General features: G+C 38.9%; 1 protein-coding gene and 1 long non-coding RNA gene across 2 annotated transcripts; one reads left to right on the top strand and one right to left on the bottom strand.

Annotated features, from left to right (window-relative positions):
- Positions 1-542: 542 nt before the first annotated feature.
- Positions 543-26,444, bottom strand: LOC144657236 (armadillo repeat-containing protein 3-like). The gene is made up of 26 exons (XM_078517546.1): positions 26,273-26,444; positions 24,357-24,474; positions 23,167-23,292; positions 22,657-22,725; positions 22,206-22,256; positions 21,348-21,436; positions 20,543-20,615; positions 19,847-19,936; positions 18,753-18,820; positions 17,146-17,217; positions 15,583-15,663; positions 10,789-10,819; positions 10,601-10,668; positions 10,121-10,205; positions 9,731-9,839; positions 8,857-8,966; positions 8,428-8,494; positions 8,257-8,329; positions 7,202-7,338; positions 5,413-5,581; positions 3,985-4,085; positions 3,585-3,677; positions 2,685-2,888; positions 1,957-2,119; positions 1,740-1,832; positions 543-1,117 (listed from the first exon to the last, which is right to left on the bottom strand). The coding sequence occupies exons 1-26, from the start codon at positions 26,318-26,320 to the stop codon at positions 1,007-1,009; spliced, it is 2,499 nt and encodes an 832-aa protein (XP_078373672.1). The 5' UTR covers positions 26,321-26,444; the 3' UTR covers positions 543-1,006.
- A 66-nt stretch (positions 26,445-26,510) lies between these two features.
- Positions 26,511-26,908, top strand: LOC144657258 (uncharacterized). The gene is made up of 3 exons (XR_013571491.1): positions 26,511-26,558; positions 26,634-26,718; positions 26,886-26,908. It is a non-coding gene; the product is annotated as an uncharacterized LOC144657258 (long non-coding RNA).
- Positions 26,909-27,617: the final 709 nt, after the last annotated feature.

The raw sequence follows: 27,617 nt of genomic DNA, 5'->3' as shown, positions 1-27,617 counted from the left end.
CACCTTACAAATAGTTAACAAAAACGCCTCTCTCCCACACAGACCATTTCTTCATTCTTTCGTCTTTAACATTTCTGTTGATCGCTGGCTTCCCATTCGACTATGTAGAAGATGAAATAGACAACTAGAACAAAGACATGTTAAATAAAAGTTCAATCCAGGGTTCGTACTTTTTTGAGCATTTGAAATTCCATGACTTTAAAGTTTTCTATGTCCTAAATTTGAACATTTTTCTTGGAAATGTTCAAAAATTAACCTGATTTTGGGTACGTTTTTAACCCTTTCTTCACAAAAAATAACCTGCCTAATTTATTTTGTACAATCAATACCATTTTCCATGACTTTCCATGACTCAAACTTAAATCTCATGACATTCCAGGCCTGGAAAATAAAAAATTTAACATTTCATGATTTTCCAGGTTTTCCATGACCTGAAAGGACCCTGTCAATCTGATAGTCTGAACGGACCCTCTACCAATGGCCAGCTCTCAAGCCTTTGCGGAAAGACTCAGCCTTATTTCTGCCACAAATTCAGACAATAGAGAAGCAAGAATGACGTTTTATTGTACACTATATACAGTGATAAAAAGTGCTTTCTATAAATACTGACGCGCAGGTGATTAGCTCGATATTCACTATCAGATGTATTGCATAAAGATAACAGGGTTTGTGTGTTTTACGTACGCCGACACCCTAAAGTTAAAAAAACATATACTTGCTATTTGGCTAATTCTATAAATACATATTAGATGATTTTCTAAAAAAAAAAAAAAAAAAAAAAAAAAACGGAAAGACGCGTGCGTCAAATTTTGCCTCGTCACTTCATTGGTCGAAAATATTTTATCTTTTTTCCGATTGGTCAAAGCACAGTCATTACACTTGTTTCCGAGCCAATCAAAAGCACAGGAAATCCAAAACAAACAAATAAGTGAGTCATCGAAAAACTCCTTTGTGACGTAAATCTATGTTCGTTGCAATTATTTAAGTGAACTAAATAATTCCATAGCTAAATCCTTTGGTAAAGAGTAGCCTCGGGCGAGTCCGCACTCATTAATCGGCCTGGAAGGTGCATCAAATCCACGATATAACTTTTGGGTGGAAACCTGGGCTGGCCGTCCTATAGGAAAAAAATAAAATGAGAAATAAAAATCATTATTATTCCATTATTACGCCATTTTACCATATAAGGTCAAGAGAACGCGGGTACATTGTAATACCACTGGACAACAGGGTAAAAATACGGACGGAAAGCGGAGCAGCACAATGGCCGGATGGAATGTTCCAAACTTGACTTGTTTACGTCTTTAAGGCTTGAAATAATAGTATAAATAATAAATCCCTCACGGAGCTCGGAAAAAAAAAATACGCAACTCGCAAAATACCCGCGAGTATTAGATGTTAAACCATCGAAGAAGGTGAACAGTCAACTCTCTCTTAACAGGCACTCCTATAAGGAGTCCCATCTCTGCCGTTTTCAGTCATTTTACTGCAACTTAACTCCCTATAAGACGGACACCTCTCTAAGACAGACAATTGGAGTCGGTCCCGACGGTGTCCGCCTTAGAGAGAGTTGACTGTAAATGCTAACTCGGGAGAAGTCTCAGACTAATGGTACTGAGATCTTCACTTCATTACACATAAGTTTTTTAATAAAGTATTGAGAGTTTTTCTTCTCAGCCGGTATTTGGAAAGACTAAAGTGACTTTACATCAACAAAATGAAAGGTTGCTTTCTCTTACCTTAGCTTCTTCACAGAGCATCACCTCGTTCCAGGCCCTGTTATACTCTCCTCGAACCAACGAGCAGCTCACTGCAATGCGATCAGCAAGAGCCTGGAAACGAGAAACAAAATGTACGATTCAATTCAAACCTCGCGGGTACTGGCCGCGCATAATTAAATAAAAATTAATAACATGCATAACTCTTCGAATTGCATCATAAATTATCAAAAATAACCTTGAAAAGCAAAGCCCTGTGATAGAAGATTCCAGTCTGTATCTTGCCAATAGGAATGATGTTGGAGTTGAGCTCGACCTTCAGTTGACCGATCGGTAATTCGTAGCTAAATGTGGACAGCGACTCACGGTCGACAGAACCACCCATCTTATCACTGACAAAGCTAGCAACAGAAAAAAAAAACACGATACTTAACAAATTTCACAGCTGCGGGGTCGTCATTGTTTGCAGTTTACAAATTCGCCTTTATAAGAAAATTTGTTTTACCGGTCCAGGCTGTGATTTTAGGCTGAAAATATTCCTGTGAATATTCTTAAATTACTCCGCATGATATTTCCGTTTTAGAATGTATTGGGGTATAAATAACAAGTGGTTGGTGTATAACTTCTTGCAGAAATGTTATTAGCATCAAGCATACGCCTAGTGCTGCTTTTGCTGTTGTTGTTGTTGTTGTTGTTGTTGTTGTTGTTTTGGTTTTGTTTTGTCTATTTTTGCCATTTAGAGGATCCAGAAGGAGGATTTTACACTGCTTGGTTGAAAATATAGAATTGTATTGCATTTACAAATTTTAAACACTCAAAATTGTATTCTTTTCAAAATCTCAGCCTCGGGTTTATTCTTAAAATCCTCTTAAAATTTCGCAAATTTCAGCCTCGATATTCTTACAAAATATATTCCAAAAGAAAAAAAAGAAATGAATATGATTAACGTCACATGGAAATACTTACTTTGCAAGAGCCTCGACTTGTTCACTAGTGGTACCAAGTGGTTGAATATTGTTCCGTACTTCTTCAATGAAGCCCTGAAGTACCTCATCTGTGGGGGGCTGCCAGGCAGGCACATCCTCTTGTTGCGTGGTTGAGACCTCAGATAAAGCGGCCTCTTCTTCTTTTTGCTTTTGTTCTTCTCGTTCACGTATGATCTTACTTTTGCTGGCGTAGAAAAGAAAAGAAAGATTCTCAAAACAGTGAAAAAGACGAGTCCGTGACAGTATAGACTGTTAACAGTCCCCAATTTTTCCGTGAAGTCGTAGAGATCGATCGTTGAGTTCTAGTCGACGGGCCGCCATCTTGGTTCACGAACACGAGCGAAAACTAGGGCATCCCTACCCACGGGGTTTTTGCACTCTCCCCAGTTTTCGCTCGCGTTCAGGAACCAAGATGGCGGCCCGTCGAACTCAACGATCGATCTGTACGACTTCACGGAAAAATAGGGAACTGTGAACAGTCTAGTGACAGTACATCGCGCCCTACTGTTGTCAAAGTAAAATGTTGTAAACTTTGTTGGTTTTTGACATATTTTTGTTGGTTTTCCAAACTTCTCAGCCAATCAAAGAGTCAACAGCACGTGCAATTTATCAGCACGTGACTCCTTTGACGACTCCGCCTCCCAGACTAGCAAGGCTTTTGATTGGCTAAGAAAAAGGAAAGTCAACAAATAGTTTTACAAAAAAAATAAGATTTCTGCGAAATTTTGCCTATGGCACAAACGGTGCGGTGTGATTCGCAGTCACTTAATTATAACCAAAACTCTTTCACTTTTTCTGACTGCTACGTTCTGAGGTTAACGTCGTTTCTCTTCTTTAGTCTTGAAGCGGCAATTAAGGCAAGACTTTACGCATAATATACCTTTTTAAATCCTTGTTTGATTTGGTTCCCTTTCCTAATCTCTCACTGCTTTTCTCTGGTTCCTTGGGCGTAAGGACTGGTGAAGGAGTTTTCCTGAAGCCAAAATGAAAACAAAAATGTTCAGTCATAACTCAAAATAAGAGTGAGATCATAAAGCGAAAGGAAAAGGTTCTGTTCAACAAGATTCAAACGCAATATTGGGCATATTGTTTAAATAAGTCTTGAGGAGTTGTTAAGTCCCTGAAACGCATTTATTTATTTATTTTTTTTTTCATTAGAAATGAGCGATGTAGACAGTGCTTCTTGATCTAGAGCTTTTTTTTCTCCTTAATTAGCAGTCGTTTCGATTGCTGTATATTTAGTTTTGCTGGCATGCAGCCCAGGCTTTCAGTAGCCATACCTGTCCGCGTTCTTGGAGTTCACAAGGATAATGGGTCGATGGGCATCCGTGGGCTGTGAACTAAGCTCTTCCAACGTCAGGAACTTGCTATCGGGTCGCATCTGTATTAGAAACCAACCAGAAATGTAATGTTAACAATATATTGTTTTAATTTGTAAAATTGGATAGCGATTTATCTGGTGGATTGCGTTATCCACCCTATGAACAATCCGGGACTATTATTGACAAGTGTGTTTATGTAATTCTTCTCAACTTCTACAAAATTTCTTAGTAAAAAATTAGTTCAATAAACACTAACAAGTCATGCCAACGTTTAGCTTGATTAAGTAATAAGACGGTGCGAGGTTTGCGGTGTGGGATAAGTAAGTAATAGATCATGCCAGCCAGTGCGGGTGCGAAAAAATAAACTCAACAGATATGTTTGATCAAAATGTAACGAGTTAATTTCGACTTTATAACTAAGAATTCTCAACCTTCGATTTCGAAAGTGATGCGAAAACTTTTTTCAAACCTTTCTCGCATCCAAGCGACAGACTGTGATCACGTTAAATTTCTCGCAAACTTCGTTTCAGCGATTTCCTGCTGCCGCACCGCCTTTACGCGTACCTTTCCAAATGTGAATCCTTTGCGATATCTAGCTTGGTGTCATAAAATATTTCTCAATTTCAAAATTATTTCCCAATTGATTCAGTGCTCAAAGACTGCTTCGTAGTTAATTGAAATGTCAAAGTATTTGCGCGTGCTGCGCGCGTTAGCGGCGAACCTAATTTGCGCGCGCTTAAAGCTTAGTTCATTGTGACGTCATCTAAAACAAATTCTAAGACGTTTGTTTGATGTTTTGTTTTCTTTCAAGGTTTGGAATTTTTCCTTGGCGTATTTTTTACAAGAGTGGTACAGAAGAGCCTTGTCTTTGACAGGTAAGCTTGCAAAACTTTTGTAAGAAAGCTATTAAGTAATTTTGCCGCGTAGTTTGAAGAACAGAAAACGAAAACTATAACCTAAAACCTTGTATCCTCGACGGTTTATCAATCGCTAGCTTTTTTTTTTGAACGTGTCTTCTTTGAATGTATAAAAACAACTTCTAAAGTGCTGTTTACAAGGTTGACTGATGTATGAGTCGAACACGCGTTCCATGTCTAATTTTCTTGTCACCGCGGAATCGAAGTTCTTTACAAAATACTCTTTTTTAAATTACCCTTTTTCACTCAGCAGACCCTACGGGGCTTTTCGAGGAGAGTCCCCATTAAAACACTAAAAATAAAAACCGTCTAGGTGCAAAAGAGCCTTTTGTTCGCGGTCTTTACCAGTTTGAGGCCATAGCATTCTGAGCATCTTGTTCATTAATATATCCACTTTTTAGAACATTTAACGACCTAACCCTTAACAAAGTAAAACAAGATAGACGAATATAGAATATAGCCTCCTTACCGGTCCGCAGTCATAAAAGCCGTCCTGAATGATGTTGTTTGAGCTCAGTGAGCCGGTCATGGCGTACTTGGCAGGCAGGTTACTATCCAGGAGACATTCCATGGCAGCTTTCGCAAAACCAGACTGACGGGAATTAGACAAGGAAATCTCGCCAAGAACATCTAAACCACTGCAACGGTAAACAAGGCCGTTTTAATGCTTTTAAAAGGTTTTATAAATCCTTTTACAATTTTTAACATTTGTATACACTCTTTTTTTCAATAAGAATTTTTTTCTACCAATGTTAGGCTGAAAATATTCTTGTGAAAATTCTTAGATTATAGCGTATGACATTTCCGTCTGTGCTGTATACCATGACATATGCATTACATGTAACTTACATTGAACTGTCATTAGCATCGAACATTTGGGTGGTGCGGGTTTTTATCGTTTTAGAAAGGAATCGAAAAATTTTATAGTTGTATTGTATATACAAATTTTCAACACACACAAAAAAATATATTACTTTCACAATCAAGGCCACGGGTTAATTCTAAGAATATTCTTCAAATTTTGCAAATTTCAGCCTCAATATTCTTACAAAATAAATTCTTATAGAAAAAAAAGAGTGTACTGTACATGATTTTATTATCCCAGAGTCTCTATGGATACCAGCCTCGTTGCTGAATGGGTCACCCATGTAAAATCAGTTTGTAGTCTGAGTGCGGTGGTCTAACGGTTAGTAAGTTGATGTCTGGACCACGACGCTTCGGCTTCAAGGCTGGCTGGAGTCGTTTTGTTGTCCTACTCTCACTACTGGTACAGAGAGGCATTGTGACAGTAGTGAGAAAACCCACGACTGCAAAGACGCCTCACTTCAACAGTAGAGTAGAATCTCTCGCAAGCTTGTAATTCTACTCGTCCTTTAGTGTAGCAGTTGCTATTGATTTTGGAGCTAGGGGTATTGTTCCTGTTGTTTGTTTTACAGTTTTGTCGACTGGTAGCGAGCCATTTATGTGAGACCTTGCGACAGCTGTTAACTTCGCCCTGTAGTATAAATTGGTAAAAGCATATTGCCACGGAATCCTGACAAAAAACTGACATCTAATCCATGCAGAAGTAGCAATACTTCTAGACGCTTGCCCATCTTTTTACCATAGAGTTGATTTTCAAATGAAAAGTTTACCCTATATCTCTTTCATTTCCTTGAGAAGCGCTACGCAGATTCATTTTTTTTTGTCATTATTAAGGCGCTTTCGCTTTGTCAGAACTGACCGGCCGGTCCGGTACATTCGAGAACAGAATTCCGTTGTTAGCCAGATTCATTCTCGTCCCCATAGCCCTTTCGTTTTTCTTAGCCGGCTTGGCACGAGAAAACGGAGGGCTCTGGGGACATAGAATTTTTGAATTAATTCGAATTTTTTTGATTGGCTGTTTGGAACAAAGAATTCCTAAACGGAAGTCGAAAACCAAACGACTCTCTCATACATTCTTTTGAAACGTCATGATCGCATACATGAAGACCGGGAGTCCGGGATCTAGGACTGGAAATTCTGAAAATTCGTGGGGACGAGAATGAGCCAGATTTATCCCGTCAAATCAGTCAAGGCACAAATATTATACACTGTCGGGGTTGTTTTGTGGGAAAATCTTGCGGGAAAAGGCCTGTTTCACATTTAAAACTACCGCGCCGGCAGTCAAGTTCTGTCTATGGAAAGCGCCCTTTTTAGCTAGACTGGAGTCTCCCCAACCTTACCAGGGTAAGACTCTAAAAGCTAAACACATGCAAGGCCGACCAAGGATCACTCACCCCAGTCTACAAATCTCTGTGGCAGTTGGTAGGTCGTTTCCACACTGCAACACGGCCCAGGCTACGCTCCTCCGTACTTCATCATTCCCTGAGCGAAGAAGCTCTACTAACCGAGGAAGACCGCCTTCTGCGCGAAACTGTCAGTAAAATCATTATTAATTTAACGTGCTTATTACGTCTCAATCTACAACATTTTTTATACATTCTAGCTTCTTTTTCGTTTATCAATGCCTCTTGTCCAAGAAAACGCATTACTATCGCCATTTAGGTTTGTATCGAGGGTCGATGTCATCTGCTGTACGTCTCAAAAGCATTATTTTCAGAGGCTCAAACACATGCCCTGAATATAAAAAACACTAAAATAAAGATTTTGTAGAATGATATTCGGCAAACGAGGGAGCCATTGGGAAGCGAGGATGGCTAAAGATGGCGAGGATGCAAGAACTTGATTACTTTATGTAACGCAACGCAAGGCTCCCGTTTTCAAGTAATATATCATACACCAGAGACAGTGTTACATCAGAATATCCAAACAACAAGAAGAGAGTGTTTGAACCTCCTTCACGGTTTTGATTTTCTTTGGTTAAACTTGATGAATTATTAATAGGCTTGAGAAGCTAATGGATGAGATTCCTTTGAAATTGTGGTCCAACATGGAATGGCTCTCTATCTATTAGTTAGATACACCTAATTGCAGTTGTCATAGAAAAAGGAAAAGGAAAAGTCAAATAGGACTTTTTAAACTAGCAATGGCCCAGCTCACAACGAGTCTCTCGTAGCTCAGTTGTACAAATGGCCTCAAATGCTTCAAATACGAATAAATCAATTAATCTTGTTACAGATAAAAATGTGGACTTAAAAGTGCAGATAAAACTCGTGAAATTTGTGTAAATGCTACCAGTTAGAAACTAAGCTATTTAACTCCTATTTACCTTTTTTCTTTTTTACTTTTTTCTATGACAACGTTATTGCAATTAGGTGTATCTTTCTTTTTTAATTTCCTGCATTATTTTCTCACAATTTTGTGCAGATACCAGCTCCTAAACAGTTCGTACCTCGTTTCTGGACTCTGCATCACACACGAAAGCTGCCACGGCTATTCCAGCCTTACTTTGTACAACGCTTGCACTGAAAAGCAAACATCAGTTAGCTCTTTACATGAAGTTATTCTTCCATGAGCAAAACGATTTTATATAGTTATAGATTAAATCAAATTTCATTCTTACTTGGATTGTAGAGCTTGTACAAGAGCGGGAACGACGCCTCTTTGCTGTATCTCTGACCTCCAAGACTCTGAAATACAAAGCCACAAAATGAAGTTATTAAAAAACAATCCCATCTGGCCAATCAGAACATAGGAAAATAACACAATCAGCCAAAAAACACGTTGCTGGCGCCAAGCGCGGGAAAACATGTAACCGGTGTTAGGCGCGGGAAAATAGGCGACCGGTGACAAGTGCGGAAAAACATGCAAACGGCGCTAAACGCGTATGCTAAGCGCAGGAAAATGCGTGAACGCCAAGTAACGATTGGTTTTGGTTTTGGTTGAAACGCAAAAGTAGAGAAAAAACATAATTGCTTTCCACAGTTGATCGAAAACTGAACTAATTAAGAAAAAAATTTGCTGAAATGTAAGCGTATAAATAAGGTTTTACCTTCCGTAGCCAGGTTAGTGAGGCACACTGCAGCATTGGCTTGGACCAACGGTTTGACATCATTCAATAGAGTGATCAGCGGATCTACACCTGCTTTATCTACCACTTCACTATAAACACATGAAAAGTCGTTAACACAATATGCACGTTTGACTGCAACAAAGAAGCATCGATTTACGCGTTCAAATCTGCAAGAAGTAAAAGAAAACTACTGTTCCCTTGAACCGAAAAACTCATTTATCTAGGCTCTTACGACAACGGCCACATTCTGTAAAATGGTCAGGGTTTTTTTGCGTCCTAACTTTTTTGATTTTGTACAAAATCTCATTATTAAGAATCCAAGTAAACTTGAAAACGCGATCAGGGCTCGAGACTAACGGTGCAACTAGTCAGCGCAGTTTTGGCTAGTGGTTTTGCCTTTCACTAGCCAAATGGCTAGTGTCAGGCATTGGCAGCGCATTTATTAAAGCGTCTCTCAGAGAATATACTAGTAACTGTTGACATTATAGAGTGGCTTTCACATCTGTCGACAACGCATGTACAGGTACATTTTTGGGACAAAGCCAATTTTGTAGGAAAAAAAGGACATTTACGGCTCAAGGTTTAAACATTATCGCACATTGTTTTCACCCCCCCCCCCCCTCCCTTAAAAGAAGAACTATGCTTAAAAATTGTGGCTAGTTGAAAATAAGTTTTGGCTAGTGAAATCAAAGCTGTCACTGTCACCTTGGCGATGCTCAGTTTCTCAGTTTGTCCATACAGTAATCCATTTCCATCCTTGCCACTGTAAGTCATCCTCACTTCCTAATGGCTTTCTGTCATTTGTTGAGTCCTGTTCTACAAAATAACCGAAAGAAAACTCTGTTTCTCTTACCCGCAGTTTGTGTTGTTGGAGGTCGTGATGTTCGCTAGCGCCAGGGTCGCTCCTTCTCTCACGTCGGGGCTGTCGCTGCTTAGAAGGGTAATTAATGGAGGGATACCCTCTGCAAAAGAAACGAAAAAGAATTATCTCAAGCGCCTTTAGCTCTTGCTTTCTTTCTGTTTATATGATAATTTTGCCTATTTTGAATCAATTTTTGACCGCTTTATTTTGGGTTTTCCCATTGTTTAGCCAAACAAAAACCAAGTAAGCCTGAGAGGCGGAGAAGTCAAAGGAATCACATGCCGATAAATTACACGTGCGATCTTCTCTCAGTGTGTGATTGACTGTCTGACAAAGTTTGGAAAACCAACAAGGGTCGAGTCTTAAGTTTTTAACTCTTACCCAGTTTTCCAACCACGTCTCTACTACTCAGGTTTTCGGACATAACAGCCAGGGCTAATGATGCTGAGGACTGGACACCAGGGTTCTGGAAAAAAAGAAAAACCTTTTTAGGGTTGCCGCTGACTAAAACAAACTGTATACGAAAAGGAACTATAGATTTGTTGTCCGCAAATTCCATACGGATATGTTCAAATGCGCATTATAATTAAAATACCTAAAAAAATGAACGTTACATGCTAAGTAAAAATGAAAATTACTGCTTAAAGACTAGGTTAAAAGTTACAAACGTTAAAATATTCACAACAAACCGATTTTCTTTTCTGTTTAAAACTGGTTTAAAAGAAACAATTCGAGTGGTAGAGATGCTGTGAGATTGTCGCATGCGGCATTTGTCAATAAACATCGCCTTAACGCAAACTGCAGTTAGAGCCAGAGAACATATTCACAACCTGAACTGCTAAATACACGAAAACAGCTTACCTCTGATGCTAACAGGGTTATCAACGTTTTCTCGCATTCTTGTTCATGAAATATCTTACGATTTTCGCCTGGAAAGGTATTGACATAATTAGTACATAAACATTAAAAAAAATATGGCAAAATTAAAATGTGACCAAGATTGTTTTCAAACTCTGTTAGAATAACACAGACACAATCAAAGTTTTTACCGTTTTTAGCTGCCAGGGCAATGGCTTTAGCCTAAAAGATGAAAAATAGAAATGAATTAAGTATTCATGACGTTAGTAATTTTTCTTGGACAATTCTGTCCAAGGGGGAAAGGCGCAATGAGGTTAACCCTATGTGAAGCACCAACCCGTGAAACAAGGCTACCACGACACTGGGAACTCCGTGCCCTACTCTTTGCGATTAGTGTACATGTGTGAGTTCTTTAACGTCCCCTAGTGACCATATAACACTGAAGATACAGGACACGGGGCCTACGGTTTATCGTCCTTATCCGAGAAGACTAGAACAGCTAACCATTTGCAGATGTCATATTAATGCAAAGACAGCACGTTCTTCTCAGTTATTTTAAGACCTGAGTGTTGGCCCGGTCTGGCAATCGAACCCGAGACCCCCCGCACAACGGTCCGGCGCTCGATACCAACTGAGCTAACAGGTCGGCGGTTATACGACACTATTCATGTAACTATGGTGCATCGAAATATGGCGTAACTTTGAACAGTCACTTTAGTTTAATGATCAGATGTGTGTTAAACGGTAATTAAATGAGGTTAAATGCGATTTAACCAAGTTAAATAAAGCAATTTAACCAAGTTAACCACAACGAGTGGGTAGTCGGCTGTCCTGGTGGTCAGCGGTTACTAGCTCTTGTCAGGCTCAGTGCGTTGCGTTCTCGGACATCACAGCGTGGTGTCAGGTCTTCGTTCAATGGAGGGTTTTCAGGGATGTTTTGCGAGTTTTTTCTGCGTTCACGGAAGGATTTCACGGGCCTCTAGCCCAGTTTTTTCAATTCTTTTACATGCACGTAGTTTGCAGCCGTGTTTCCGTTCATTCCAGGTGGTTCCCCGCGCTCCGACGTCGGTTTGATAGTTATTCATGGTCCGAATATACACAGAAGCGTCGACGTACAAGCGGCTGGCCACGCTGCCTGTTAGGGTTTAGCTTTCCATTTGTTGTTCCGCTCGTCGTTGCCAGCGGCTATGTTGCTCCGTTGTTCGTTCTTCTGCAGTCTTCTGGCTTACAAAAACCTCCGTTGTAGCGTTGGTCTTGGTCATGCCTGGAGGTATCGTGTTATCGCGTTACCGTGTTGGTCCTCGTTTTTTCCCGCGCAAATCATTTTCTACAAATCAGTTACGGTAGTTTGTGAGCGTTTTTTTTTTTTTTTTTTCTGCGTTGCTCATTTGCTCTATGTAACATATGAGGTAGGGACTATAATTATTACAGCACATAGTCGTTTTGTTAGTTTTATTGCGTGTTGCCTATTTAGTTTTGCTTAGCACAACATTATTTTATGCGGGCATTGTAGTACGGCTTTTTTGCGTGTTGCCTATTTAGTTTTGCTTAGCACAACATTATTTTATGCGGGCATTGTAGTACGGCTTTTTGTTTGCCCATGTTTACTGCCAGTTTTTTTTTTTTTTTTTTTTTTTTTTTTTTTGTATTTCGGGCTTGGTAGTACATCGTTTTATGCATTTGCTATGTTTTTTAGATCAGGCATTCGAGTATTGCCCTTTAGTGTGTGCGCTGTTGTCTGCTTTAGTTCATATGGGGTAGCTTGGCATTTTAGCTAGTGTTTGCTGTGCCAGTTTTGGCATTGTTATTGAGCTTTTAGTATGTTCGTTGTTGTATGTTTACTGTAGTTCAGGCATTGTAGTGGTGCATTTCTTTCAGTGTTACAGGTTTTGCTGTTGTCTACTTATCGCAGCGGGTTATCTTTATCCCGGGTCTTTATCATGTCTTTGATCCCTCAGCTGGGGTGTGTTAGCTCAAGGAGTAGCATGGCATGTGTTCTTGGGCATTTCACACTGGTCGGGGTTTACCTGTTTAGTTCAGGCGTAGCAGGGCATTTTAGGGTTGAACTGTCATCTGTTTTTAGTTTGGTATGTAGTAGCAGTCTGGGGGTTACTTTGCTTGTTTAGTTCGGGATTTATAGTTGTCTGCTTAGTTGAGCTTCGCATGGTATGTTTTTTAATAGTGGTGCCTTGTTAGATCAGGCATGGCATGGCACTAGGGTACCTTCACGGATTACTGGTTCCCATTTTGTGCAGACTTATAGCAGGGGATTTCTGTTGCCCGTCTAGTTTGGACATAGCAGGGCATCTTAAGGGGCTTACTGTTTACTTGTTTCGTTCAACCATAGCAGGGCATTTTAGGGGGTACTGTCGTCCGTTTTAGTTTGTTGTTTGTTGTAGCATTTTGGGGGGTTACTTTGCTTGTTTAGTTCAGGCTTCGTTACCTATTCAGCCTTCCCATGGCAGGGCTCTCACGGGGATATATATATATATATATATTTTTTTTAATTAGGTTTTTATATACTTATTTAACTTAGTAACAACCAGGAGCTAGCAGCTCTGTAGCTGGTGAGGCGTTTTGTTTGGCGTGGTGTGGCATTCATTAGCGTACTTTGAGATACAGAGTCTGTAGCTAGTAATGGGTTTGTTTGGCGTTAGCTTGGTATTGGCGGGGTGTTTATCAGCATACTTTGACGGGCTCTGGTACTTACCGTTAGTGGTGTGCAGTCGCGTTAACGTTTGTATCTGTGCGCCAGTCCGTGTGCTTGTAGTCTTACTGTGCGTAGTGCTTAGGGGTTCCTTGTTCGCTGTATGGTTACCTAGCCTACAGGTCAGCTCAGGCAGGCATGTGTTTGGTTACCTATTCAGCCTTGATATGGCAGGGCATTCACGGGGATAGCATCCATAACGTCTACTTTGCTTACAGGTCTAGCCAGGCATTAGTTTGGGGCTCGAGTGGTTTACAGTTTCCTGTACCATGTGGGCAAAGCTTAGGCACACGTATATCTAGGCCTTTTTTTTTTTTTTTTTTTTTTTTTTTTTTTGTGCTCAGGCATAGCTTACAGTTTTTGCATGTTTTTTTCAGGCATAACATGGCATCTAGCTTGATTACTCTCTGCCTGTTCCGTTGCCAGGCAAAGCAGGGTGTTTGGGGGTTCCACATTTGCCTGGTAGCTTGGGTTTAGCATGGTGTTTTTTAGTATGTGTCCTGCTTGGGGGGTTAGATATAGTTTAATGATATTTTACATAGTTTATGACTGGGAGCAAGCTGCAGCTATTGCAGTTAGACGTTGTAGTGGCGTAACGTTTGCAGCGGGTGTGGTGTGTGTCATGTTTACTCATTGCCTGTCGTGTCATGACTGTCATGCATAGAGGGACTCCAAGGGGGTTTACTGTTCCTTGTTTTTGTCAGGCATAGCATGGCATCTAGCATTACTACAGTGCACTCTGCCTGTTCCGTTGCCAAGCATAGCAGGGCGTTTAGGGGTTCTACATCTGCCTGTTAGCTTGGGTTTAGCAAGCTGCAGTTATTTGCAGTTAGGCGTTGTAGTGGCGTAGCGTGTGTGGCGTTTTAGCGTGTGTGGTGTGTGTCATGTTTACTCATTGCCTGTCATGTCATGACTGTCATGCATAGCAGGACTCCAAGGGGGTTTACTGTTCCTTGTTTTGTCAGGCATAGCATGGCATCTAGCATTACTACAGTGCACTCTGCCTGTTCCGTTGCCAAGCATAGCAGGGCATTTAGGGGTTCTACATCTGCCTGTTAGCTTGGGTTAAGCAAGCTGCAGTTAGGCGTTGTAATGGCGCAGCGTGTGTGGCGTTATAGCATGTGTGGCCTGTGTTGTTTTAGCGTGTGTGTGGGTCATGTTTACTCATTGCCCGATGTGTCATGTCTGTCATGCATAGTGGGACTCCAAGGGGGTTTACTGTTCCTTGTTTTTGTCAGGCATAGCATGGCATCTAGCATTACTACAGTGCACTCTGCCTGTTTCGTTGTCAGGCATAGCATGGCATCTAGCATTACTACAGTGCACTCTGCCTGTTCCGTTGCCAGGCATAGCAGGGCGTTAGGGGTTCTACATCTGCCTGTTAGCTTGGGTTTAGCATGCTGCAGTTGTTTGCAGTTAGGCGTTGTAGTGGCGTAGCGTGTGTGGCGTTATAGTGTGTATGGCGTTATAGTGTGTGTGGCGTTATAGTGTGTGTGGCGTTATAGCGTGTGTGGGCGTTATAGCGTGTGTGCGGGTGGGCGATAGCGTGTGGCGTTATAGCGGGTGTGGCGTATTAGCGTGTTTGGCGTTATAGCGGGTGTGGCGTGATAGTGTTGTATCAGTTAATCATGCAGATGGGTGCCTCGGGATGTGGGTGGTGTTCGGGGCTATGGCTTCTCAGCCATGAGCCCCTTGCTCTGTTCTGACCTGGTGGTCAGCACAGAGATCCCTTCGGCTTGGCGTGGGGGCTCATGGCTGTTTTGTTGGGATTGCCCGGCTGACCTCAGTGGAGGCCCTCCCAGGTATCCCAGGCACCCATCCTCCATATTCGCGAGGCAGTGGTTAAATGAGGTTAAATGCGATTTAACCAAGTTAAATAAAGCAATTTAACCAAGTTAACCACAACGAGTGGGTAGTCGGCTGTTCTGGTGGTCAGCGGTTACTAGCTCTTGTCAGGCTCCTCGGACATGACAGCGTGGTGTCAGGTCTTCGTTCAATGGAGGGTTTTCAGGGATGTTTTGCGAGTTTTTCCCCTCCCTCCCTCCCTTTCCTGCTTCTTTTTATTAGTTATAAATTCATTTTTCCACTGATTTAATCAGTGTGACGGGTGTCTGTGTGTGGGGGCTCATGGCTGTTTTGTTGGGATTGCCAGCCTTGGCAGCTTTATCCTATCTGGGGAGGGCCGGCTGACCTCAGTGGAGGCCCTCCCGGGTATCCCAGGCACCCATCCTCCATATTCGCGAGGCAGTGGTTAACCTAAAAAAAATTTCTATCTTACCGCGTGTTGTTGGACTTCAGGGATAGTGGACTCAGCGGCAAATGCAAGAAGTTTTTGTAATCCTCCAGACGTTTGAATGAGCTAAGAGAAAACAATAAACAATTTTTTTTTATAACTGTACAGTGATGCTTGTAAAAAGCCCCTTAGTAGCATGTTACTTTGTTTTTGCTTTTTTGTTATCATGGTCTCAAAGAAAACTGCCTTTTGACTCAACTACAGTTCTCGCCGTTTTCACACTAAAAGACGGACAAGTCGTCTTAGTGTGAAAATGGGACGGACACGATTATAGACGTACAAGTCGTCTGAATTTGTTTGTCGATTTGGCCGTCTAGGAAGACGATTTTTGGAGGACGACTTTGTCATCTAGACGAACAAGTCGTCTAAAACCGTCTTGAATTCACACTAGACGAAGAATTGGTCATATTTTGACCTCAAAAGGGAACTGGCTTTAGCAAAAGGAGTGCTGGTTTGTGGGCAATCAAAATGGCAGCAGCCATAGACTGTTGGCAAGCGCATTTAAACGTGACACGAAAAAACGTATTCAAATGAAAAGAGCGATCAAGCTAGGGCCCTTTCTTTCAAAACGCTCTCTCTAAAAAAACTGCAAATGAGGGTTCAGAAGGATTCGTGACCATTTCAAAGCCAGTGTGAGCGCTGAAGGTTTACAAAATTCTGCTTTCTTTGTAGACCAGTTTAGACAGAAGTACAAATAGTTTAAAGCATGCGCAATATTAGTTTTTTTCTGATAGCAGCCATTTTTTCACATGCAAGGTAACAAAGCCAGAGGGAGCCAGTGCTGGTGTAAGGCCACTTGAGTTTAAAATCGTCTATTCGTCCGTCTTGATATGAATTTAAGATGACCACAACAGGATGACTTATCCGTCTGGTTTTCACACTACACTCTTTTTTTTATATATAAGAATACAGTTTTTCCGACCCAGGCTGAATATTCTTATTTTTCTGCCGATTTTAGGCTGAAAATATTCTTATGAACATTCTTAGAAAATATCGTTTGACATTTCCGTTTTAGCAAGTATTGGGTAATCAATTACAAGTGTTTGGTGTCCAGAATTGTTTCGTGTCATATTGTGCACATGTAACATTGCTTTTGGTTGCAGCCTGGCCGTTTTGCATTCCTCACAAAGATAAAGTCACGGAAATGAAAATAACTGATTTTGTTTCAACTAAAAACATATTTAAATGTATTGTATTTACAAATCTTCAACTCAAAACTATATTCTTTTCAAAATCTTAGCCTCAGGTTTATTCTTAAAATATTCTTAAAAGTTCGCCAATTTCAGCCTCGATATTCTTATAAACTAGATTCTTATAAAAAAAAAAGAGTGTAGACGAACAAATCGTCAGACGATTTTTCCGTCTTGTAATGTGAAAACAGCCATTAATGTTTCACCATGCTGACCTCGCCAGCATGCAAAATACCGCTGTGACTTGGTTGCGGATCAGCTCGTGCTCCATAGGATTTTTCACTGTCCAGATCCTTTTTGACATGTCAGTTCACCCCGAGATCATGCAAAAATAAGGAATATTTTAGCTCAATAATACCTGCATGCTCTCTACGTCCTGAAGGCAGTTGGACAAGACCTGTAACGCATGTACATGTAAATCCTCATATTCCTATAAATAAAAAAATAGGCTTTAACCATTAACGAAAAGTTCCAGAAGTTTATGTTTCGATGTACATTTTTTGTCAATTAGAAGAATTTTCTGGTTGGCCCGAACGTCTTGAAAGGTAGTCTAAAATTACCAACCGAAATAGCTGAACAGAAAATGTGCTTAGCATTAGCTTTTATCTACCACGTCCCAATACTTTCTGGTAAATTGAACACCCCAAATCTCATTCAGAACTTCCGTGCGGGTTTTTCCTTATCATCTGCCCAAACTCTGAACCAACAGGTTTCCCAGTCTGAATGTAAAATTTGTGCTTGTTAGAATCAACGTTAATAAAACGTTTAAGACGTTTCGACCAAACAACCTCTGCCTTCGTCGGTTTTAAATAAACGGCATGTAATACATGCAGAAGCGATGACGTTTCACAAGGGGTCTTTTAAGACTGTTATCCAACTGCAGCTTACATTTTTTTAAACCTAACAAGCAATGTTAGTGATTGTATAAATAGCATAGTTAGGATCTGATGGAATTCAAATAAATACAGTAGTTATGAATTCACAGCTCAAGGATGCAAAGTTAAAAATACATTTTCTTCGTAGATCACAGTTACTCAATTGTACAACAGTAATATTTTATTTTATATATATTTTTTTAGATTTCCCTATGTTGACTCAACAAAGATTACGTTATATTATAGCGTGACTTGCGATAAAGGACATACGATACGCGGGAGCTAGCTTTTAAGCTGCGAGAAAGGTCAAACGGTCTCTTGCTCACAGCGGCCCTGTATCTTCTAGAAATTAAAAAATTTCTGTCTACTAAATCTACTAAATGCCATCATATAAAATTTAGTCTCTTTCGTTTATACATTGTAGTGTTCCATTCTAACTGCACGGGAGTATTTTGCTTTTGTGTTGTACGCGGCGATTTCTTGTTATTAAGTTAAACTTGATTTCTGTTCAATTGCGCTAAACGGATCCGGTCGATCGGGTGCCTGCATTAAAGCGATGACGTCATCAGTTCACGTCATCGCTTAAAAAGGCCAACTGAGTGACAGCTTTATAGCGGTTCACAATTCTGCGCATGCTACGCCAGTAAAAGATCACGCGAGAGATTTGTTAGTGAGAAACAAACCGAAGCAATCAACGTTATCGCTTGGTTATGACTAAAGCTTGTCATTCCTCGACTGCACTTGATATCGAACGAATAACGCGCAAAATGAGACAGTATAAATCTGCCATGATATTCGTGTCATTAGCTATTTGTACAGAAAAAAAATCGGTTTGCTACTACACGTGCCACAATGTTTGTACACTTTCTCTATAAAGTTTATAACGTTTTCTAAACTGAATAAAAGTTAACGTTGGAAAGCAATAAATATCTCATTATATGTTTTGGCATGAAGTATCGCTGCATGTACTTTGTTTTTTGTTGCATCACAACTAGTAAAAGTAATTATATTATACGATGCTACAAACCAAATCATTTTATACGGCAAATACAGCACTTGACCATTGTTTAATATAAACATGTAACTTTACCTTGTTTCCAACAAAATCAACAAGTTTTTCAAGTCCTTCTAGTTCACGTAAGGCTCCTCTGTTGTCAGCTGTAAAATTATAAGTGCAAATGATTGCAATTACTGGTAAATTAAGTCTGACGTTCAAATTTCTTTTAATGTGTATATTTAACTACATGTGCCATGCAATTTCCATTAAGTAATCACATGATTTCATGTTCAATTGGAATAGGTCGAAAAGGGCGACCTATGCTGACGTCATTATTTATATTTTGCCTCAGTAGCAAAACTAGAAAATTTTACAAGAGTGATCATTCATTCCAATCTGCATGAGAAAAAAATCACGAACAAAGACGCGAAAGTACATGTAGAAGGAAGATAGTTTTCTTGCAAGTCGCAATGCAACATTTTGTTGCACTGTAGCTTACAAGAACGGAGTGTTACCGTGAAATGTTCTTGGAAACTGGCAATGTATGTAGGCTGTTCTTATTTAAGGTTACAAAAAAAATTGTTTCGTGTACATTTATACATCACTCTTTGTAAGAGCTGCATAGAAAAACTACGCAGCTTTTACAAAGAGCTGTCTTCACAGCAGCGATCTCACCGTTAAATTTGGATTATTTTGTTGTTGTTGTTATGTTTTGAAATTATTTTTAAAGAAAGGAACTTGAGAACATAACAAAGGGGAAGATCACCAAGTTATGCTGCCATTCTAGGCTTCACTGATTTTGCAGCAGGTTTGAGAGATATTGCGTGCCATATGTTTGTGTACAGTCAACTCTCTCTCAACGGACGCCTCCATAAGACGGACACCTGGTACTTTTGGTCCCGTCCCTGCCGTTTCTCAGTCATTTTACTGTAACTTAACTCCCTATAAGACGGACACCTCTCTAAGACGGACAACCGACACTTTGAAAATAAAGTTGATAGAAACGGACACTCGAGAAGCGTTTTTTTTTTCCGTGATTAATACTTTAAAGGGGTCATTTATATATTAAGTTAAAAGTTTAGAAAATAGATGAAGTAACCCTACTGTAACCCCTTTTGGTGAATGGAAGGGTCCTTTTTCTGAAAAATGAGGAAAGGGTTTGGGCCTGATTTATTTAATTCAATTACCATCAAGTGTAATCTGTATCAAACTGTCCAATGCAAGCTGCTGAATAATGGCATACTCAGAATCTAATAAAGCTAGAAGTGGCTGCAGACCTAAAGAAAACAAAGCAAATACATTTCTTTAGACCAAGAGTTTTATGTTTCTTAGCTCATAGGTTGTGAAAAGTGTGTCAAGATTGAAGAGAAGCCAGCCAACCTCTAGGAGACTGAAATTGTTATTCAACTGGAGATTACCAGTTTTGTGTGATTGTATCCTTTATCAATGTCAGAAAAAATAATGGCTGACTCAAAACAGTCTCTGCAGTTCTCATCACACACAGTTAATAATTATACTAATAAACATACTGTAATGTCTCAACAGTGTCCAAAATTGGCCAAATGGGACTGTCTATGATATAGTTTCTCACTATATTATATGGAAAATGGTTTTCTACTTTTTAAAGGGACTTAATACCTTTAAATAATTGTGGGTTCAAACCTAGCAGAAATGAGTGAAAATTTTAAGCCTTATTGTTCGTATCTGGCAAATTTGATGACCTAGCTTGGAAATGAGAACACTCAGTTTAGCCTTCTTGGGAAGACTCTCAGATATGTGTAATCCTGGAGAGTTGGCAGGTATTCTAAGGGTCTACACAGATATACAAACAAATAGTACAATGCAGAACGAGACAACAGGACTGATTAAGACTGTCAACTCACCGTTATATTCTCTAATTGCTGATCTGCTGTGATAATCTTGAACTAACAATGAAATGGCTTCAACAGAATTTTTCTGTGAGAAAGAAAAACAAACAATATTAATAAAAGTCGGTTCTGCAAATTTTTTTGAACAGTTGGTCAGCTGAAGGTTGGTACTTACAATGCATTTGCGAGAAACACAAAGTGTCTCGAGAAAAAAATAAATAAAATAAATTTATTATATAACATCAGTGAAATACCGGAATCTTCCCGTCATTCTCCACGTCAGTTTCCCGGTCTGCATTCTGGCGTGTCCTGTCGCCATCGATTGTGCATCCTCGATCTTCCTCGGCTCTGGCCTTCGTGTTCCTCATCCCTTCCCCTCCCTTCCACTGAGTTTCTCTCCGCCACCAGTTTTCCTCTATATATATGTTTATAGTGGTGGTTGTGGTACATGTATATAGTAACTTTAAATTTTGGGTGGTACTGTTAAGAGCATGCAAGGCAAAAGTGGCCCACCCCACTGAAGCTTATACTAGCATTCCAGTTTCAGTAGCATGAAAAAATTGGGAGTGTTTTGTTTTGCTTTAAATGACCCTGGACGGGATGCTGGTTTGCCACAGGGAAATACAACCAGAGTTTTACAAGTTGAGTTGCCCTAAAACTCAACTGCTGGTAGTTCTTTATACAGAGCTCCCCTACGTGGAAAGATTCACTTTGATAGTAAAGTGTGTTTTTCAAAAATGCAACACAGTTGAAACACAGGGACTACGTTGTTAGTACCAGATCAAAAATTTTCTTGCAATTTATTTATTTATTTTATTACCTGCACATCACAGTCAGTGGATGACAGAAGCTTAATGATGGGCTCAAGGCCTCCTTGTTCAAATATCTCCACTTTACAGGAAAACTCAGCTGTTAATAAAAAACAACAATATGCAAAATTAAATTTCTTAATATGTAAATGAAAAGTCATCAACATTTTACATACACTGTAACTACTAATTTTGCATACATGTACATCTTGTACATGTATGTGTTACAGGTCAATTGTAAATTCAGGTTAAATTTGTTTTAACCAAGGTACCGTTATTTTTTTCAACCTTGTTAAACTTTAGGGTTATTATAAGGGTTAGGAATTATATGTAGATTGGAGTCATTCTTTTTAAAAAAAAATAGTGGTTCACCCAACGTTTCCTGTGTGGCAAAGTGGATATGGGGTTACAGAAGACAGCAAATCTGGAGGTTGAGAGTTCAAATACTAGAAGTGCAGGTTTGTAAAAAGGAAAAAAAAGATGATACTTGATATTTGATGGGGCGGGGGAATAATATCAGATGGTAGGGGAGGGTAAGTAAGGATGGAAGAGGGGTACAAAGACAGCGAGGGAGGGGAGTTGTTTTAATTTTAATTTTCTACTAATTAACCTAGTATAAAAAAATAAACTAGGTTAAAAACTAATTAAACCAAGCTTAAAATAAATAAATTAGGTTGAAAAAAATACCTTATAAAAAAAAAGCTAATTTTGACCTGTAACATATGTAGAGCTGTCCGCTTACAAGAGTGTCTGTTAAGAGAGCTTCAACCGTACACTCACACTTTTACTAGCCTTGTACATGTGCACTGTACATGACTGTAAAATGTAGTGTTTGGTCAAGGAATTTTTGTACCAATAATAACACTTACCAGCCATTGATGCAATTGCCAAACTTGCAAATTCATGACACAAAACATCCTCTGAAATTATGACAAAAAACAACAAAATTATGTCTGACTTGCTCTAATTATTTTGAAGTAATAAATATTCAAATGGTCAAAATATAACTAAAAACACTGTAAACAGTTTCAACTGACAAAATTTTAATTTGACATTCAGAGAATTCCAATTTAAGGTTTAAATTTCTTCATAAAATCATTAATTAAAATCATTATTATAGTTTACTTTAATAATAAAGTTGATTGAGTTGGTTGAATCATAATTTCTACAGGCTGGATGGAGTACACTCATTTACAGCTATAAAATAAGTTGTAATTAAAATTACTCTTTGTATTTGACAAATTAGTAAATAAAGTCAAATTTATGACAAATTTATCATATGCATTTAAATTTCTCATAATATCTCACAGATCAGCTTACCTTCAGGTCCCAGCAATTCGACCAGTGGCTGAATACTAGACAACTTTCGAAGTTCTTTTTTAACATTAACTGAAAAAATTATTAATAATTAATTAAAAGCGTATTTATACATATGTCAGTTAATATAAGTGTAAGTGTGTGTAACTGTACATGTATGTAAGTATGCAATAAAAAAAAGTTCTCTAGCTTAGAGGCTGCAACTACATTTATATTGCATGATCAGTCGATTAAAATGTTCCTCAGTAACCGTTATAAGCATTTAAGAAACCATTAACCAAAATGAAAAATCACATACAGTAAAAAGTGCATAAATTCCTGTGGTGTATGTTGACAGATTGCTTGCGACATGTTACGTAATGGTAAGTTGGTAGGGGTGATGATTCTATCTGGTTAATATTTTATTTAAGGAGTTATTTTGAGGTATTCTCCTGGGTTGAAAGGCCAGAAACTGTAGCCCAAACAGGACTTGATAAAAAAAAATGCTAACTGTGGCTTAATTAATACACTAACCATTCTGAGCCATGGTTCCAAGGCACATGGTAGCATTCCTTCGCACTACTTTATCTTCAGACAAAACCTGCTTCAACAGAGGCTCTAGCACTCCAAGGTTCAACAGCTCCTGTCGGTTCTCGTCACCTGCAAGAATTAATAAAAGGTTATTAGCTGACTGATCATGAACTGCATAGTTTAAGGGATGACTTTCATCCTGGATTTTCCCAGGATGAATTCATCTTGGTGTCTGGTCATTTTCTTGTTGCTGTCTACATGATTTCGCCCCGGGATGAACTCATCCCGGATGATTTCATCCCTTTCCTGAGAACTGGGATGAAACGTGATGAAAAACGCCATATAAACAGTCCTTTCAGGATGAAATGTAAGCATGGGCAAGATGTAAGTCAACTCGGGCGGGACGGCTTACGTTACGGCATCCCGGATGAACACGTTCAAATGGTGTCACATCCTAGCTCAGGGTTAGAGGATTTTCCTATTGGGCTACTGATTAAAATTTTATGGAAAATGTCCACTATTAGATGTGCCAGACTGAGCGGGATCTGTTGAGAGCTGCAGATCAGAGAAAGAAAGGACAGCTTTGGGTTTTACCTCATGGAACAAAGTGGCAGTCATTGTACATGACCGGGTGGCATGACAAAAAAGAATTTCCAGCCCAGTTCCCCCTCCCCCTCGGGTTAAGGTACTATGATTAGTAAGTCAACTGCATTGTGGGCAAGCAACACATAAATTTGCAGTATGAAAGGCAAATGAGAATTAAGCCTAACACTTGTTATACACCTTTGACTTGCCAGGAAATCTATATTATTTGCACAATGTTTCAACTTCAGTCAGTGAGATGAAATTATTCTAAACCTGCAATAAACGCATTATTGCTTCACTTCAATGAGGTCAAAAGGTCACATCTGTCAGCTGTGATTGGTAGATTTTGATCCATTTTGCGAGTTTCTGTTTTTCGTGGTTCGTTGGCTGATGCCATAATTATGATTGAGGGCAGCGAAAAACGTAGTCGTTAGTTGGATTTGAATTTCAGAGTTCGCATTTCACTGAAAACTACACTAACACTACTACATACGTACAGCAGACTGCAGCAAACTGAACATAAATGTATAGGACTTTAAAGATACAGAACTATTAGTATATACATGTACAACTGAATAGAAAACCATTAGCTGATTGATTAAACTTACATTTCTCTGAGAATTTGTACAATGCTTCACAGGCTGACTGCAGAACATGTTCTTCTGGAGAGTCCAGCATCAGAACAACTGTATGAGGCTTCTTGCTGACGAGTTCCAGTGGGTCAAACTGTCGACAAGATGATTGAACATTAATCAGTTACCTTTATTTTTATTGCTACTTTTCACGGGAACTTAACTTCACGAAAAATGGTATGGGCAAATTTCACAGGACTAAATTTGCACGATTTAGCCAATAAAACGTAACTTAAATAAAAATATAATGAAAAACATTTAAAATAAACTTTCGCAAGGTACGTACAGCCATCAATAGATTTTTTGGAAAATATTTACACATGCAGGAGTGTGTAGCATGGAAATTTTACTGAACTATTTAAAACTTGCCTTGTAATCACAGAACTTTTTCTGCATTTTATAAATAATCTTCATGTACATGTAATAACCTACTTCAACCTTATCTTAGTTTACTTTTCTACATCTAATAAGAGTGTTTTCCACTTGAGTGTCAGAAAATTAGAATTTGCTTTAGCTTGCATTACTTCGCTTTTGATTGGTTTAAAAATAAACATGCGCCCCTTTCACAACCAATCAGAAGAAACCAAAACCAATTGTGACTTGCTCCTGAAATATTTAGTAGAGCAGTTTTCAATTGAGTGTCGTAAAACCAAAACCAAAGAAATTACTCTGGCCAATCACAAAGGACACAGACAATCGAGTGAACCAATCAAAACTCGAAGCAAATACATGTAGTTGGCACGAAGCGTGGGAAAACGTGCGCGAGCGAGTCACAATTGGTTTTGGTTTTACTCCTGATTGGCCGAGAAAGTGGCGCGAAATATTTAAACCAATCACTAAGCATAGTGAACGCAAAACAAAAGCAAATGCAAATTAATTTCGACACTCAAGTGAAAACTGCTCTATTCTACTGTTTTTACAACAATTTCAACAATTCATCAAAAAGCTTTACACCGTATCTTAAAAATGTGTCAAACAATTTTGTACTTAAGTGCTAATTGGGGAAAGTGTGAATTATATAAATAATAGGAAATTGTATTGTTACTGTAAAATTGTACAAACATGTACATTTAAACTATGCAGATGCATATCCTTGTTAATAATAATAAAGCTATTTATTGCTCAAAAAAGATGAACCGATGTATGTTAACTACAGCACAAAAAGCTGAAACGAAAAGGATATGATAATATTGATGCACAAATGATCCTTAATTTGAAAGCTGCATTTTCCTGATCAAAGAGCCAAGTCTTACGGCCCATTTACATGGAAAGAGGATGATCCTAGCACAAGGATCATCCTACTTTCATGTAAAATGGAATGATCCTAGTGCTAGGATCATCCTAGTACTAGGATCATCCGACCGCCATAAGTTTTCAGCTTTCAGTTTACATGTGAATGGTTGCATTTGGCCCTAACGCTAGGATCATCCTAGCGCTAGGACCATCCTATCATCTTTCAAATTACATTTTACTTCATGGCAAAAACCTTGGAAGTAATCGAAACATTTGTCGAAATAATGAAAACTTTCGATCGAGCAAAAATCTAAACTGCAATGAGAACAGAGGTTATAAAACCTTGACAAAAAAAGTCCGGAAAAATTAACTTTCAATTTAATATGTCAATGGCATATAAACCTTGTTTACTTGCCTCTGAATTCCTGAACAGAACCATTCTGTTTTGTTGCTAGCACATCTACTAATAATCCAGCGCGTTAGATTAGAAAATAATTTGATTTCAAAGCACCGTTTTAATGTTCGATTGCGTTATTTTTCCGTGAATGAATGAATTAAAAAGGACGCGACTTCAGGTTCTCCACAACTTCAAAAAGTCAACTTCATTCAGAGAAATCGATTGGTAGATTTCACCTGAACTTTTATGCAAAATTACCCACCTCGTCTTTAGCGGGAGTTTCTGGTTCTTTTGCTTTCTTCTTCCCCATATTTCTGGCAGCGTCTTAACAGTTTTCCAGCCAAGTTAATAGCTTTTAACTCTCGAAAAAGAAATTCCAAATTTTACTACAAAAACACCGCCATTTTCCAACCAAAACTACAGTTGCTATAGTAATTGGACACCGTCGGGCTCAGTCTCCCACTCGAAATCATGAAAAAGAGGCTCGTTCCAAGCCTTGCGCAATCAAAATAAAAACTGATTCATCAAAATGGTTTACGTCTCGGGAAGTAAGTGAAATTTTGGGAATCGAAAGTCGCTCGATTATGGGTTGTATTCTAACATTTTGTCGTTTCCATCCACAGGCAACGTTTTAGAAAACAGATCAATATGGAGATTGTCAATTTTCTCAGATGTCTTTTGGGGAATGGTCAACTTCGTGATTTTATTGTAAGACACATTTTCATATGACGTTTTATTTCATTGTGGACATTTATACACGTAATACATTCATCTAATTTTTCTAGTCCTTTCTGATTGTTTATCCTTAAGCCTCTGCGATTTGTAGCACTGATTTTTTTCCCTTTTTTTCTCTTCCTTTCTTAATATGCCAACAGCTTCCATACCATGTTTTCGGTGAGTACGTATATTCCAGGCTTCTCGTTGTTTCATTAAAAATCTGTAGAAAATCAAATTACTCTTTATGAATAATAGGCATTTAATAAGCTTCATTCACAGTATTTCCTATTGCTGCATGTCATTGAGTAAGAATATTGTCTATTGCTTTATAGTTCCTTTAAAATATACAAAATGAGCTGAATCACGTTTGCTCTGCACAAGAAAACATAAGCTTATGCTTATATTAAACAGTCATCTATATGATACAACTGTACTTTAATACTGTATAGCTAATGGTATCGATAACAAAATTTTCGATTTTGATTGGTTCTGCACACACCTATTTGTCCCATAATTGGCGTGCAATTACATGGGTGTCGAATTACAGGTAATTTGAACAACTTCAAATAATTTGGATACCTGTAATTGGACACCTACGCCATTTGCCAGTCAATTGTGTGCATTAAAATGGGTTCTTTCTTGCAGTTTTCCTACTGCTGGTACAGCCAATTGAATTAACCTAACACTTTTTCACACGAAAAGGTTCTCAAAGTCTTCCTAACCTTGAGTTTTGTTACTGATATGATTAATTACATTGTGTCGTACAATTCAGAGAGTAATTATAATTTCAAATCGACCTTGTGCTGCATGCTCTGTTAATAATATTTTAGAAATTACTCACCTGATTACTCCCTAAATTGTACTTCACTCAGTCCAATTACTATTATTTT

Source organism: Oculina patagonica, chromosome 6, assembly GCF_052425735.1.
Source record: "Oculina patagonica isolate OP01 chromosome 6, crgOcupat, whole genome shotgun sequence".
NCBI lineage: Eukaryota > Metazoa > Cnidaria > Anthozoa > Scleractinia > Oculinidae > Oculina > Oculina patagonica.
This window is presented reverse-complemented; position numbering and strand designations above follow the sequence as displayed.

Excerpts from the sequence above, each read along its gene's own strand:
- LOC144657236 (XM_078517546.1), bottom strand. The coding sequence starts at position 26,320 with ATGGGGAAGAAGAAAGCAAAAGAACCAGAAACTCCCGCTAAAGACGAG. Across the intron at positions 10,820-15,582 it reads CTGAAGTCCAACAACACGCG|GCTAAAGCCATTGCCCTGGC; the intron begins GTAAGATAGAAA and ends TTCATCTTTTAG. Across the intron at positions 10,206-10,600 it reads TAACCCTGTTAGCATCAGAG|AACCCTGGTGTCCAGTCCTC; the intron begins GTAAGCTGTTTT and ends CTTTTTTTCCAG.